Genomic DNA, 16,523 nt, shown 5'->3' on the forward strand with positions numbered 1-16,523 from the left:
AGAAAAATAGCATTTCTGGAACATGACTTGAAAAAATTATCCAATATGACTAAACAGGAACACTTTTCAGCTAGGAAAATGTATAGAGCGAGCATCTTACCCTCCAGTTTGGGAGGCAGGAGTCGTCTTTGTTATGACTGTTGTTTTCCCCAATTTTGATTCAAGATCAACCTAGAAAATAATTTTATATAACAATTTAAACACTTTACCTTAAAGTACAAGGATTTTTAAGAACTCAACATGAGATTCTTTTTTCTTTTCAAAATAAATCTAGCTAATAACTACAGTAGAGCCTCGTTTTACAAGGGGTTACGTTCCAATGAAATGCCAAAATGCCACGTAAATTAAGACTTAATAGTAGTGTTAAAAAAGATGTTATGTTCTATAGATCAAAAAAATGCTTCATTCTAGTGGTGGATAAGGGTCTAATAATAAGTTTAATGCGAACTTATTCCGAAACATACGCACAACGTGCATAAAGGAAATATGAATTAACTCAGTGTTTATAGTTTAAAAAAAAGCTGGTAATGGTAGTCTTTTGGCAGCCATTATTTATTTTTCACTAGTTCTTTTTAGGGCATTAACGCAGCCATGAGAAACGCGTCTACATCATGACGGGATCTTCCCTCACTAACAAATCAGAAAAATCATTTGCCTTTCTCAAGGAAAGGCTCAAAACCTTCAATGTGAAAGCATTTGATTGCTTGTCATCAATGTTGGTATCAACGTTCGTTTCATTTTCCTTTATCACTTCTTTAACCACCTTGCAGTTAATGACGAGATATTTCGTCCATTTAACATGTAATTCCGGGACTGATAAACCACAAGGGGGTTAAGCTCTTCTTCCAGTGAGCTCTGAATTGTGTGAGTTTAATAACTTTCCTTCTGAAAAAAAGCTCTGGAACTAAACGCAAAAAATGTCTCCATTGGCCCAAGCTCGCTTACTAGCACACACAAATGCAGTTTATTATGTATCATCTGTAATCTCTGCAGTTGGGAATTTGAAAGAGGGAAACATTTCATTTGTTTACAATACCACATCTATGTAAAATAAAACCTCATCTACGTTAATCAAAATAAAGATGTTAAATCTTAAACCATGTAAAATGAGGGTCTACTGTATTATAATATACTACAAAATGTTTATGCACTTATGACTGCTTTTGTCAATGTCTAAAATCCACAGAACCCAAACCTTTTATACAAATAAATCCTTCAAAATATTTAAGTCAATATATACATTGAATAAGAATGGGGGGAGGGGGACTTATTTCGACAATTTTCTAAAGTAATCCGTTTTATTTGTTGATTGAACTACTTTTATGATGGAGAAATACTTTCCTTTATAAAACTTAATAATTTTGCTCCTTTAAAATAACAACGTCAGACCTTATGAAAAATTTAAATTAATAGTTAAAAAAACTAATTTAATAATAATTAGAATTTTGTTAAAATTTAGTAGAATATTTAAACATAGTTCAAGGTTAGAACTAGAACTTAGCATTTAGTGTGAGAAAGTTAGAAAGTTAGAAGTAGAAAATACAAAGATAAAAATTTAATTTTGTAGTATATCAAGAACTTTACAATTTGAAACACCTAAAATTTATTTTCAACTTTTACTAAAAAAACTGAAGCATTTCTCAAGTTCTAAAATCATAAAGCGTCACATTTCTAAACAAACAAATTTTTAGTATAAACTAGCTTTTAATAATAATTTTACACTTCATCATATGACAAATCCATAAAATAAACTTTTAAGCTGAAAGGAACAAAAATCTAAATAGCTTAAAAAATATGTACATAATTATTTCGAGTAAGTACATTATTTCGCATGTGACGTGGGGATATTTTGTTCTTAAGCTATTCTAAGTGGACTGATACAATTAGAGCATACATATGAAATACATGAGAGCATACATATGAAAATACATATGATCATTTAAACTTAATATGAAAATATCCTTCAATATTGAAATTCATAACTAAAAATTGCAAAATACATGCAACATAAGCAAAGGCCAATATGGTGATGTACAAAATGAAAGTCAAACTCGTATTTTTAACAAAATTCATAATGCAACAACAATCCCAGGTGAAACAAATTGATTAAAAGCAGGTTTGTAATTAATCATTACCATAAGTAACCCATACAAAAAGTATTTTAAGGGGAATGATTTAGTACTCATTATCAGAGTTTTTTTTTTTTTTTTTTCTTTTAACTGAACAAGCAACAAGTAAAATTAAAAACTTAAAAAACATTCTTCCAATGAATGAGGGAAAAAGAACTTTAGAGAAGGGGAGAGAATCAAAGTCAAGGCAAATGGAAGACCAACATTTCTGATCTAAGTCTGAATGAAGCGTGAAGGCAATCAAAGTTGATCACTCAATGTTTAAAGAATTTTGTACAATAAAATATGGAATATCAAACTTTTTCATGTCATCAAAATGTATTAAATTAATTTTTAATTTTCTACTGACATTGATCTTTTCTTACTCTATCCTCCTGATTTCTTTAATAAAAGAGACATTAAAACATAGTCGGCAGTAATTTCCTTAATTAGGAACAATTTTTTACATACATATAACAAATTTTTTTATAAAATTTAAAATTAATCATCACATAAATCTTTTTATATCAACTTAATAGCTGCTTGCAAAAGCCGAAAACTTTTGTAGTAGCTACCACAAATTTTAAGTTACTATCAAATTTTCTTTTATTAGTAGCCACTGGCAACCAAAGAAAAATCCCAACTTACAGCATTGCTATGAAGCATCCTCAAAATTGATTCTTTACACAATAGGTCATTCTCAAAAAAATAGTAAAATATGGCCAAAACTTTTGAATTTTGCTATTAAAATTGTAATATTTTTTTCCCTACTAATCATTTTTTTAAGTGCTATTTATTTCTATATAAATTATCAATGTTTATACAAAAGTAAAAATGAAGGGTTTTAAAATATTTCAACCACTCCATGTAACAGAGTACACAAAAGAGGCCCTAAAAAAAATATTCTAGTCATAAAGAACAGTTACAAATACAGAACAAGCAAAAAAATGAATCAAAGATTCTAAAATTTATTTTGTCTGAAATTTCAAGGGGAAAAAAGCTCTTAAAATCATCAATACAAATGTAACAGAGTGGACATTCCACAGTTCAAATTAACTATTAGAAAAAATGAATTAGACAAATCTTGTTTGCTGACTGGATCAAACTGAATGTAGCTAAATGAGCAAGGAAGTTTTACTACTTAGTATATTTAAAGGTAGTACCACATTCAATGTAATTGTTAATTTCATCTTCAAAATGGCTGTGACAGAGTGGACAAAACATAGGATGCAGATACATAAAATGTTGGGACATTAATATTTTTTTTTTTCAAAGGATTTTTTTTTTTTTTTTTTTTTCAAGTTCTCTTGTAATTTGATATTTTTGGGATATAATATGACTGACAATTTATATTATTTCAGCATTTCAGCACAATCTTAAATCATATTTTAACTTCAATGATTTGAAGCTGGAACACAAAAAACTCCTTGTTCAAAACAAAATATATTTGAACCCTTGATAAATTATTGAAGTTCAAACAACCGATACTTGTTAATACACAATTAAATGAAGAATCTATATATAAAAAACGATTAATTGGTAATAATAATTAAAGTTGATTTTAAAAATTTCCAAAGTCTCAGACATGATTTGTACCATTTTAGCAAGAACGACAATTTACCATAAAAAATTCTGTACTCAATATTTTTTTCAAAGATATCAACTAATACCTTGCATCAAAAGAATATTCCTGACGGTATTGCAATTAGAAAATAATCTTTTAAATTAAACAAATATTTTAATTCATTATGTTACATTACTTCTCCAGACTTTAATATGCTGCTAAATGAATGAATAGCAATCACAAATAAAAGTTTGGGAAAGAAACTCACTCGATAATCCCTGGGCTTTAAAAACTCTCGACGCACTGGAGGTTGCTTGTCAAAAGATTTTCCCCAATCCAGGTCATCATCATCTTCAAGTTTTTCTCTTGCCAGTTTTTCATATTCATCTCGGTCCCATTTTCGTCGATAGTCATCTGGCCTCTAAAATAATATTATTATGAAGTTCAAAATGTACAACAAAGGAGAAAATGCATAAAAAAATTGTTAAACAACTTTTTTTCCCCTTTTATGGCATAGCTGAAATGTTAAACAAGTTTTCATTATTTGTTAAAGTATCCTACAGTTGTAAAAAATTGTGATTTAAAACACAAAATAATTTTATGTAAATGAAGTGAATTAACAAAAGCAAAGTACAACTCATTTAAAAAATATGTTATAATTGCCGCTGTTGTGAGTGGTGTAATTTTAATGCTGAATTTAGAGGGGAGCAAGCCAAGTCTAGAGCTCTAGATTAACAATCACCAGTTGCTATTGAAAATGGCAACCAAAGAACCAAGTCCCAGTCGCCAAAACTGGTGATCAAGAGCTTCTTTTTTTTTTTGAAAATAATATTGCGCTAAGACAACAGTCTTTCGATCCTATTTCAGCCCTTCTCTTGAGTCTCTAGTAAGGATCATCTTGATTTTGAATGAATAAATTTTTATTCGTTGTTCAGTTCACACCAAATATTCAGTTGAAGTAACAAAATCAATTATTTTTGACGTTTTTACATTTACTTGTATTTTAAAATAGTCTGTTTTTGCAATCACAATTTTTTTCATCTCTCTCTTTTTTTTTTGTGATAAAGGGTTTGCTTTTACGTTGACAACATTTTATAACTACAAATTCCCTGAAAAATTATCAGGCAACAGGAATTTTCTGACTAATAAATAACTAAAAAATTTTTCATAAGCTATTGAAAGGGGTAGAGCGTGACATACTAACAAAACTATTCGTAATAATGCTTAATAACTACATAAGATCACTATGCAGCTTCTAATCTGAATAGAAAAAGCACACACACACACATTAAACATTTAAGGTTAGAAATTAAGTAAAAAGACTTTTTTAAAAACATGGTTAAAGTTAACTTACGCTTGTAGATGCCATGTTGAAGATATGGAAAGTTTTTTTTCCCCCTCAAATTTTAATACATCAGATCTGCAAAAGAAAAAAGTTTATTTTTCAATGGAAAACACAAAAACAATTTCAATTTGAATATGCATTAAAATAATAGTAAAAAACAGCCCACTTAAAATGATTAAGGAATAAAATTACATGATGAATACAAAAATAATTAAATGGACATAACCAAAATACAAATTTACTACCACATCAGGGGTCTGACCACAGGATATATGGGTCCGTTAACAGACCCTTCACAAAAATCCCATCAACCAAAACGGACCTTTCACAAAATCCCGATCAAACAAAACGGACCTTTCACAAAATCCCAATCAAACAAAACGGACCCTTCACAAAATTCTGATAAACCACAAAATTCTGATAAACAAGATCGGATATTTTACGAATTGTTTATTGAAAGAGCAAATCCGAAAGAAAAATAACGCATATTTCTGTGTATAAACGGATAATTTTTGGAACCTTTTTTAAAGTCAAATTAGAGGGATCAGCTTATACAAAATCCGCTAATTTTGAAAAAAAAAAAAAAATCGATGCTCCTGAAGCAATAAATTATTGCTACTGCCAAATAAATATAATGGTTGTTTGTTTTATCACAGCTAATTAGCAGCTGTGTTGTTGCAAACTTTTTTGAAAAGGCATTGGTAAGCACTTTTCTCCACTCATGATTTAATAAACAATAATAATATATATCTGCGAAATGAACTTAGAACTGCAAAGGGATAGTAAGGGTGAGGAAAAAATAAGATCGCTTCAGATAGGGTTACCAACTTCAAAATTATCACCACTTAGGGTCTGCCGTTGAACCTTTATAATGACTTGATTAGAAAATATTCTCATCATTTTGCCAGCTTGTCAATATTTGCGTTTTTACGGTGTCATGCGGTGGGTGGTGGGTGCAGTGCGGTGCGATGTTTAACTTTTCTTTTGGGAGAAAATTATATGGGTTTTGATTTTTCGATGCTAACAAGGATGATTAACTTTAAATATAACTCTTTTAAATAACTTTTAACTCTTTTAATTACCGTTTTTTAATTCTTTAGATGTCTACATTTTGCAAAATGCAATCTTTTAACATCCGATATGAGAATCATATTTTGTTCTTTTTTCAAGCTAACTTCGCTTTATTAGGATGCAAATAAATGGAAAGTCTCTTTATTTCTGTTAGAACTCTCATTTCAAGCTTTTAAAGCAAAATTCCATTTTCTGTTATGAGTCAAAAATTAAAATGCTGAATAGATGGTTTATTTTATTTATTTTTTTTTTTAATTTATTTATTTTTTATTTTTTTTATTTTTTTTGCGTCAACTGTGTCCACAGATATTAATGAAATGTTTATCATAGGACTCTAAAATGCAATTTTAAAATAATTTTATCAAAACTATTTCTTTTACAAGCCGTTTTTATACTTTTGATGCCTTCACTTTGAGAATTGCGATCTCTTTGCATCCGCTATGGGAATCCGATTTTTCGAATTTTTGATGATTATTACGCTTTGTTAAAAGGTAAACAGTTAAAATATCTTTTTATTTTTGTTAAAATCACAGAATTTATAAGTTTTAAACGAAATTCTGTGCTTTGTAAGAGTGTCTTGGGTCAAAAAGTTAAATGCTGAACCCTATTCTGAATTGTATTTTATTTCTTTACTTTGTTACAATTTTTTTAAATACTGTACAGAAATATTTCTAGTATAATTTAGCATAATGTAGAATGGTAGATAAATATTGATACTTGAGAGAGCGATGCCCCCCCCCCCCCCCCGCCAAATATCAGAAAAACACTCCAGAATGCTTTTCTCGACATAAAAGAGGAAAACACTCAACTTTAAGTTTAATTGATGCAGTTTGTGCCATCTATAAATTCTAAAATTTCGTTTTAACAAAAAAAAATTTTTTTTTTGCAAAATTTTTTGATTTTTCACAAAATTAATTGATTTTTCACAAAAAACGGACCCTGTGAATAATCCTGGACAAACCCCTGCACATAGGCCATTCCACAGAAAAGAAAGTTTGTCGCAGTTAGCAGCTCTATACATTTCATTTCAAAAATTATTATGACTTGTTAGTTTATTACTTGTATTAAATCCTTATATATTATTTCTGTAGCCTGTTTTTGGTTTCTGCGCGAGATTTTCCGCAATTCCTGATCGATTTCTTTGATTTACACCTTATTTTAAAGCTTATCGTGCAGGCTACTGACGAAAAATAGACCCACGGTCTTAAAATTGCTTTTTCGGGCAAAAAAACCCGTTTTAAAGAACCAGAATGAGGTTTTCGGTTAAATTTATAACTTTAACTTGCACTGTTACCGACAGAGCTGAATAGCTTGATCGGCAGAGCGATCGATTGGTAACCAGGAGAATGCGTGTTCGGGCCTACGTCCGGACAATCTGCATCAAAAAAAGATAGAAAAATATCGCGCATTACATGAACAATGAATAACAAATATGAGGGAATACATGAGGTAGAAACGCTCCTAGCTGTTATGAAAACTTGATGCAATACGGAGCTAAATTGACACTCAACTGTAAGATTTTTTTTTTAAGCTCTGGCTCCGGGAAGAAAATTAAAACATAATGTAAGCGAAAATATAAGTATCAGGTTTAAGATTTCAGACTACATTGGAATTGTTTTTTGTTCAGTAAAATATAATAAATCGTATGTTGAAATATAGATTCTTCTAATGAGTTTTTGACTCTTTGTACGAATAAAAGAAATACTACCTCAATTTAAAGGGTAATATATATATTTTTCTTCTTTTTGCAAAGAAACAAATAGCGTATCAAATTTTTACTACATTTTAAAAGCTACGCTTAAAAAAGAACTTAGTTCAAATTATTTTGTATTTTAACCGTGCTGTTAAATGATGAACACGTGCTGCCATCTAAGTCATAACGGTTCAAACAGCCTGCGATAACAAATTGTAAAAATTTTCAAAAATGAAAACACTTCTCGGCAAGAAAAAAAAATTTAAAATTACCTGTGGGTTTTTTTTTTCGGTAGAGCGTTCGGCTATAAACTGTCTGAACTTCGGACCAGTTCGGGCTGTCCGACATAATAGCCAATTTACAGTAATATTACGCATTACATGTACTCATAACATGCAACAGATAACACACGTAATAAAATAAATGCAGTAGGAATGCTATTTGGTGTTTCGACTCCTTTATGCAGGCTACAGTTATCATTCAGATAAGTTGACAGCTAATCGAAGGGTGTTCTTCCCTTTTTTTTAAGCTTTGACTCCGTCCAGACCACTGAGCATAATGTAAGCATAAAAAAAAGTATTAGATATACCTCAAGGGAATCCTTTTTGTGCAGAAAAACATTTTCATTGTATGCTGAAATGTGGATTTTTCTAATAGCAGTGTTCGAACTTTTGTACAAATGAAAAAATACTACCCCAAATTAAAACTACGAGTTTCAACCAGTAAATCTTTAATTATTTATTCGAATACGATATAAAACATTAAAATTATTATCAATTTCATTAGTGAGAAATCATTTTCTACTCCTCTGCTTTCGGCTGAAAAAAAAACATTTTATCTACGTTCGAAATATTACACTTAAAAAACGAACTCAGTTTAACTGGTTTTGGTTTTGAATTTTAAATGTTCGATTGAAAGAAAAACAAGTGCGGGCTTTTAAGCCGTACAGATTAAAGAAGCCTGCTATGGGAAATTGTTGAATATTCAAAAATAAAAACACTTATTTTTTCAACCGAATTTATTACTTCTCTAGAATGTTTGTTTCAATCGCTACGTGAGATCTTCCTCATTCTTTAATCAAACTCCATGTTTTACGAATAATTTTAAATCGTATCATGCTGGCTAATGACAAAACATAGACGCATGATCTTATTATATTTTTTTCGGCCAAAAACTTTTTTTACTGTGTTTTATTACGCATTCCTTCAATGAATAGCACTCGAAAAAGAATTCACAGTTGCTAGGTTTGTTGGAGCGTCGTACTGTTAATCAGAATGGCGGCAGTTCGAATCCGTGCCACTAAATATCTCTTTAATGTTTCTTTCTCTTCCGTCAGATGCTCACATGGGCAGGACTGTATTTGCCACAACCTGTTTTTTCACATGCAAAATTACTGATTTTTCACGTGTCACTCAGCCACACTTTTAATGATATTTATATTTGCATTGAAAATACGTACAACCAAAAGCAGAGCGATGATCAAATTATCACAACGTTGTATTTAACGAGGTTTTGTTACTGATGTCTTCAAATTAGATGCCTTCTCTTGTGCGCTTACTTTTTTCCGTTTACTTTTTTCGGTTTTTCTTTATAATATTCTTTCTTTGAAATTTTTAAAGAGCGAATTGCCTTATGAAACGATTCGAAGTACAGTGCGGAGTTCCGCACGGGTCGACTAGTATTACTTTTAAAACAGAGCTGCCATCTACATGACAAAATGTGTTCTTCCTTGGAATGGCCCAAATATTTGTTTTCATAACAATTAAAAAGACCTTTTGCAGCTAAGAACAGATACAAAGGAGTTTAAGTTGGTTTTTAAAACTAAAATTTATGCTCATGTTTATAGCTTCATAATATGTGCATAGTTTTGAAGCAGAAGAATTTCATCATTGTAAAACTACATGTTGGAGTTTCGCCCTTCAAAAACTACAAAAGATGAAGAAACATAAAATGCAAGGAATGCACCCCCAAAATATCTTTGCAATTATTTTACGCTCTGTAAGAGAATAACTATAAATGTTTCTATAGATAAATTTCACACTTTAAAACTATGCAGTAAGAAATTTCAGCAGATAAAAGTAAGCCAGTAACTCACAAGGGTTCAGTTTTGGTCTCCTTATCTCAAAAAAGATATTTCTTTAGAAAGGGTTCAAAGAAGGGCTACTAGGCTAGTGAGGGGACTTTCGGATTTAGATTATGATCCATGACTTAAAAGTGTTAATATGTATAGCCTGGAACAAAAACGAGTCAGAGGGGACATGATTCAGTTGTTAAAATTTATCAAAATGAAATGTTGATGGGTTGGATTTTTGCATGAAAAACAGAACGAGGGTCATTGTCTAAAGCTATTAAAATCTCAGGTTAATCTAGAAATTGGAAAAAATCATTAATTTTTATTGGGGTTGTGGGCATTTGGAACAGCTTACTGGAAGATGTAGTAATGAGCAAAGGGGTAGATAGCTTTAAGAGGGCCATTGATCTTCATTTGAGACCATTAAACTGATTATGACCAGAGTAGCTGGGCCCAGATCCAGGGCTCAATTTTGCAATAGGCAGCTAGCTGCTTAGGGTGATAAATTTTACTTCAACCACACTTTTTTTTTTTTCAATTTTTTTTCTTGAAAGTGAAATATTAACATTCTTTCATTTTTCATTGTGATTTTTTCTTGTAATTTAATGTTTTACTTTCATATATCTCATGAAAATGAAATATCTTTTAAGCATGGTAATAAAATGTGCAAATTAATAAGGGTCAAGGGGAGAGTTTTAGGGGTTAAATCCCTCCCATTGGGGAAAAAAGTATAAAAGGCCACTTAAAGAAAAGTGCATATTTGACTTAAAATTGACTGTAATGTTGAAGTTTGTGTACAGCATTTCTTTTTAAAAACATTCTCTTAATAGTTGAATAAAATATACTTTTGCCCTTGAAAAGTAAAATAAAAAATAACAACGTAGGAATTGCAAAAAAAATTGCAGATTACTGCAGATGCGTGTTTCAGGGCTACAAGGCCTTTTTCAATGCAAAATAAGCTAATTGCTTATTTTGCATTTAAATTGCTAAACATTGTCTTACAATTCAAAACCGACAAATATGTAAAAATTGAATTTGTGGAATGTTTTTAGTATTTATTGCAATACCGCACCAGTTTGAATCTAAACAAGCAGTAGAATGAATAAACACTGAGGCTACTGCCAGCCAAAATTTACCTTCTTAGAGGTAAGGTTCATAACGGCCCTTTGATATGTTTATAAAATACAATAGAATTAACAATATTATTTAAAACCAAGGCTTCTGGGTATTTAGGCCATCCCCTATTATTATTTTTTTAATTTTAACATCAAAAAGCATATAATTACCTAAGTTAATAATTACTACTGAAAAATACTTTGATTTTGTATGGTTGTAGGTAGAGAATTTAGCAAAAAGTAAAAAACAGCAAATTTTCATTTCAGACCATCTTCCAAAAAGTGCCCTTTCAATTCGATTGCCTTGCCTCTTTTTTGGCCTGAGGAAAACCCTATACTGTTAATAACACTACCAACTAGCTACAAGCTTTTAATTTCACGTTTTTAATTATTTATTTTCAAAGAAATAGATTAAATATAAATCTCCATTAAGGAATATAAACCAGATTCACTACAAGTACTTATACAAGAAATTTTTTTATGATTTAATAACCAGGCAACTGCTTCTTTTTTTTTTCAAACCGCATGCAAATATTTGTGAAATACATACAAAATATTTAAATGAGATAGCAAACCTTTATCAAAACTTTTTAACGTGAAATCCTTTTCCAAACAAAACAAACTCTTTATGGGTTAAATTAAGTCGTGTCTCAATACTTCGTGACGTCATACCCGAAACGATGCCAAGATTTGTCGCTCATGCTGCCATCTACCGCTATTAACGTGATTAATTTTTTCGTTCTTTGTTGTTTTCCGGGATGAATAAACAGAAAATTTTTAAAGGAAATTAAAGGAATCCGTTTCTACAAAATTAAAGTTTGCGCAATCAAAGATAACTGTTCGAAACTGGATTTCTTTCTTCTATTTTAAAACCGAATAAATTGGAGCACTTTAAGAGTTAAACTAATTCAATAAAACTCCCACAGCTAAAGTTTGCGGGAAAAAACAATAAAATGGGGAGAAATTTACCGTTGTCAAAAAAGAAAACGCTCGTGAAAAACAATCAATGAGATAAAGTCAAAACAAACAACGTAAGTAGAAGCACAAATTTGTAAATTACCGCAGACACGTGTTTCGGCGTTACAGGGAACGCCTTTTTCAATGCAAAAAATAATGAGCTTATGGATGAAAAGACATCCGACAAAAGCCAAGAGCAGATAAGCATGCAGCTTAAAAGATAAAAACAGCGGATTAGCCAAACACCAATGACAAAGTTGTAAACCGATAAGGAACCAATCAGTGGCGGATTGGTTGAAAAAATCGGCCCTGGCATTAGGAGATTTAGCGGCCCCATAGCTCTTATAGATATTAAATTTTACTTAACGATTGGGATATCACTTAAATATGAGGACTTAACTTTCTGGCTTCTGGGAGTCATTCAAGTACTAGCAGTATAAACGTAATGGAAAGATTAACATTGAATCTGAAATAGGGGGGTCCGGGGCTTCTCCCCCGGAAAATTTTCGAAATTTTAAACTTAAAAACTCAATTTTAGACAATATTTGGTAATGTTAGTTCAGGGTTTCTCTTGCTGCAATTTTTCGGAAGTGGAAATCCAAAAACAGAATTTTAAAATATCTTCGAGTATATGGTATGAAGAGCGGTTCCGGGGGCTCTCTTCAGAAATTTTTTAAAAAGTATTAGTTCTGAAAACGCAGTTTTCTTTGGTGATTTTGAGGGGTCACAGTACCTCAAAAATGATGAAACGATCAAAAAAAAAATTTTATTGCTTATTTCAAAACTAAAAACTATTCCGAACACAGGGGAAAAGTTTCATTGCTTTAGTTCAAATATTTCAAAAGTTATGAGTGGTTTTTGGCCATGCTCGCTATGTGTTCTTATGCAAAAGAAAAACTTTAAATTGCTTTTTCTCGATGATGGTTTTTTTTGTGTTTTCATGTCATTATATCCCTAAGGATTTTTTTCTATTAAAGATACAGCTTTAAAGTAATACTTTTTGCAATTGAGATAACATATTTGACAAAACTGTGCATTGGATAAGCATTTTATAAATTACTCAAAATTTTTGAGCATGTTAAATCTATAAAAACCAAATTTTTTTTTAAAAAAAACTTTGATTTTTTTACATAATTATTCACAGAAAATTTTCTAATAAATTCATAACCAAATGAATGCACAGATTTTTAGAGAGATGATTATAGTGATCGTTTAGCAAAAAATTTTTTTAAATTAGTGCAAAAGTAAAAAAACCTTAGGAATTTTAAAAAATTGAAATTTTCCTCATTTTTTTGGATTTTTAAAAAAAGTAGGCAATATTTTTAAATTTTGAAAATAAATTATTGATTACGAAATAAGTATGCATGTTATGGTTTCAAAGGAATATTAAACTTACTTAAATTTAAAAAAAAAAGTTTGAAAAGTACTGTGACCCCTTAAGTTGAGATAGATTCCGAGGCCATTCACCAGAAAATTTTCAAATTGAAGTCTTAAAAGCCTTTTTTGGTAAAGACTAAGGCACCGGCAGTTACTTGAAAGTTAAGTTCCAAAAACGAAATTTTTGCTGACCTTCAGTGATGTTAGGAGAAGAAGTTTTCAGAAGGTTCACCCCGGAAAATTTTCGAAATTGAAGCACTAAAAACGAGATTTAAAACGTTCTTTATTGATGATGTCGAGAGAGAGGAGGGGACGGAGCAATTTCCCAAAAATTTTTTGATACTGTTAATTTGAAAACACAGTTTTATACCATCTTTGTGAATGTTAAAAAAATGGGAGAGGTTCGAGTACTTTCCTCCAGCGAATTTTCGAAACTGGAATTCCATGTTATGGCGGGAGTGGATTCGGCTGTTCTCTTATGAAGTTATTCAAAATTGAAGCCCAAAAATTTAAATTTTACACGATCTTTGATGAAAGTAGGAAGTGTGGGGGGGGGGGGGGAGATTCTGGGGATCACGGAATTCTTCCGAAATTGGTTTTTATCAACTTATTTTCTTTTAAAACTGAGGGGCCCGAAACCGTGAGTTTGTACAGCGTACAGAATACTTTATGTTTCGTCAAAAAATGTTGAAACTCACATTTCGGCGGCCTTTGGCCTTTGATTTGACAATCTTAATAATCTAGAGTCTTTCATACTCCTCAGTGGTATTTTAAGATTGCATTTTTTTAAATAATTTTACGGAAAAAAAAATATTTTTTCACTTTTATTCCAATTGTTATAAACAGCCCAAGTAGGGCCCCTATTCTCCAACTAAGCTGACATGATTTCACGTCGGCTGTTGTTGTAAGTTGCATTTTATAGCTATTGTGAATTGTCATTTTTAAATAAAAGCGTCAAAGAGACCAAAAGTATTTTAACTTTTTACGACCGCTAAGGTTTCCCTGTTGTTTTTTTTTTTTTTTTTAATAATTTATTCATTTGTTTTTTATTATACCACTAATAACATATTGGCAGCCCAAAGGCCCGACTAACTAAAAGTGCGGCCCTAGGCCCAAATTAATTTGGAGCCCCCCTGTGTATTTGATTTACATTTTTAAAGCACGGCACTTTTGGAGACCTCTTTGTCTAATCACACAACTATGTATAAATCACTTATGTACATTTATGAATCCCCTTTGGGCCTCCTCATAATCGTGACCAAAAAAATTCGTTACTGGCAGAATGATTAAAAATTCCCCTTTAAAGAAGTTTTTTTCCCATTAATAAGTCATATTTTTTTTTAAGTACATGTATTTTTCATATCGTTGAAATGCTATGCACAATTCTTTGAAACATTTGGGGCCCTTTAGGAACATGGGTCCCCAGCCCTAGACCTAGTCAGCATGCGTGGCAATCAGGCCCGGGGCAGCCCCATTTCAGAAATTCCCCCCCCCCCCCTCTTTCTGAGGGCCCTGCCTCCCTCCACCCGCAAGCTTTAGACCATGCGTAAAGAGGAGCTGAGGCTGCGTTTTGCGAATTTACGTTATTCTAAACACATGCGCGCAAAATTTACATTTTGCTGTTAGTAGACAGGCCCGAAAGACTTGGCTGTTAGTTGATCGGCCCGAAGCATGACCGGCCCACCGGGCAAATGCCCGGCTGCTCGCCGGCTGTATCCGCCACTGGAACCAATAGGAATGCAAGCAAAGGCCAGGAGCTTTCCCTTAGGTACGAACCCAGAAAGAAAGAATTCAATTGGACAAGGATTAAGCCGAAGCTTAAACAAAAAGAAAAGAAATTGTCAGTAACCGTGAACCGCAAGAAAGGAAAAGCAGAATGGAAAACCATGAAATAAAATAAACAGAAACAAAAAATATTCGAAAAAAGGAAAAATAAAGATAAATAGAAGACAATTACAGCACAAAGGTATTTATTTTCTTATTATTTTCTTAATCAATGAGATGTTGAACAACTTGTTGTTTACAGAAAAAGAAAGAAAAAAGACAGAGAGAACAAGCTGGTTAATGATATTTTACTTATGGAGAAATGGAGAGGAGGAAAAGAAGGCTTGTAGAATTTAATACGAAAAACTTATAACTTCATGAAAAGCTTTTTGTAAAAGCAATCGCAGCTTTTCATTTTGTTGGTATTCTGAATAAGTTGGTCTTGCATTTAGCAGTAAATTTCACTTTTGATTTTCGGCTGCGGAGATTAGATATTACGTCATAAGGTAGAGCCGGCTTAATTTAATATGTCGAACTTTACAAGAAGTTAAAGTAAAGGAGAGAAAAGAAATCAATAATTTTTATAAACGAAAGGCTAATCTCGATTATTTAACCTAATATTGATAATTTGATGGCAATGGCACTTAAATCTCTTCTTTTTTACTGATAAAGATAGAAATATGTAAAAGGTAATTTTTCTTTGCGAAAGACTGTCCACACATGATGTTCTCTGATGTTATGAATAATTTTGTAAGAATGAAGCTTGAAGTAGCGTCCCTAATGTCGTTCCCAAAGAAGCCCATGTTCAGTTTACTTTGCAATTTTTTCTTCCTTATGCGAAGAAATAATGTGTTTACAAAAAAAATCTTACTTAAATGTCTGCCTAAAATTCCATTTTCTCAGCCCTGAAGAAATTTTGACTGTTTCCTTCGGCACTTCCTAAGGAGTACATGTTCACAAACGCATCATGGGGATTAAAAACATCCAATTTGGCCATCTTTGAGTTAATCACAATTTTTCCGGGTTTCTGTATGTATTTTAGTATATTTATCACGCCGCCCTCGTCTAACTCGGAACTGATAAGCCGTAGCTGGTTGAAAATTCGTGCAAAGAATGAAAAGCAGCCCCTGATTTCCATAGGACAAAAGTGGGACACTATTGCTCAGTAAAGTGGGTCATTTATCCCGCCCCAGGCCCGTGCTGGCCCACCGGGACACCGGGACGAATCCCGGTGCGCCCCCTTTTACGGCGCCCCTTTCCTCAATGAATGTAAAATTCTATCGAAACTAGTTGGAAAAAAAATTATTTAAAAAAGTGTAAATGTGTCGTACAAAAACTCAGCCCTTGCGACAGATTAAATATTAAAACCTTGCTCCATTCAAGTAGAATATAGCCAAAAGGGGGAAAACGATCTCTTCAGTTACTGAAGTGCCTGCATAAAGATACTGGTTTTCCAGT

The 16,523-nt window shown here is 31.8% G+C and overlaps 1 protein-coding gene across 1 annotated transcript in view; it reads right to left on the reverse strand.

Moving 5' to 3' along the window:
* Positions 1 to 11,632, reverse strand: part of LOC129225974 (zinc finger matrin-type protein 2-like) — a 36,263-nt gene extending 24,631 nt beyond the window's left edge. The window contains 4 exon segments of the mRNA XM_054860542.1: positions 101 to 171; positions 3,941 to 4,093; positions 5,027 to 5,092; positions 11,543 to 11,632. Coding sequence (XP_054716517.1) covers positions 101 to 171; positions 3,941 to 4,093; positions 5,027 to 5,041 — 239 coding nt within the window. The 5' untranslated portion in view covers positions 5,042 to 5,092; positions 11,543 to 11,632.
* Positions 11,633 to 16,523: the final 4,891 nt, after the last annotated feature.

The sequence above is a fragment of the Uloborus diversus genome, chromosome 7, assembly GCF_026930045.1.
Source record: "Uloborus diversus isolate 005 chromosome 7, Udiv.v.3.1, whole genome shotgun sequence".
Taxonomy (NCBI): domain Eukaryota; kingdom Metazoa; phylum Arthropoda; class Arachnida; order Araneae; family Uloboridae; genus Uloborus; species Uloborus diversus.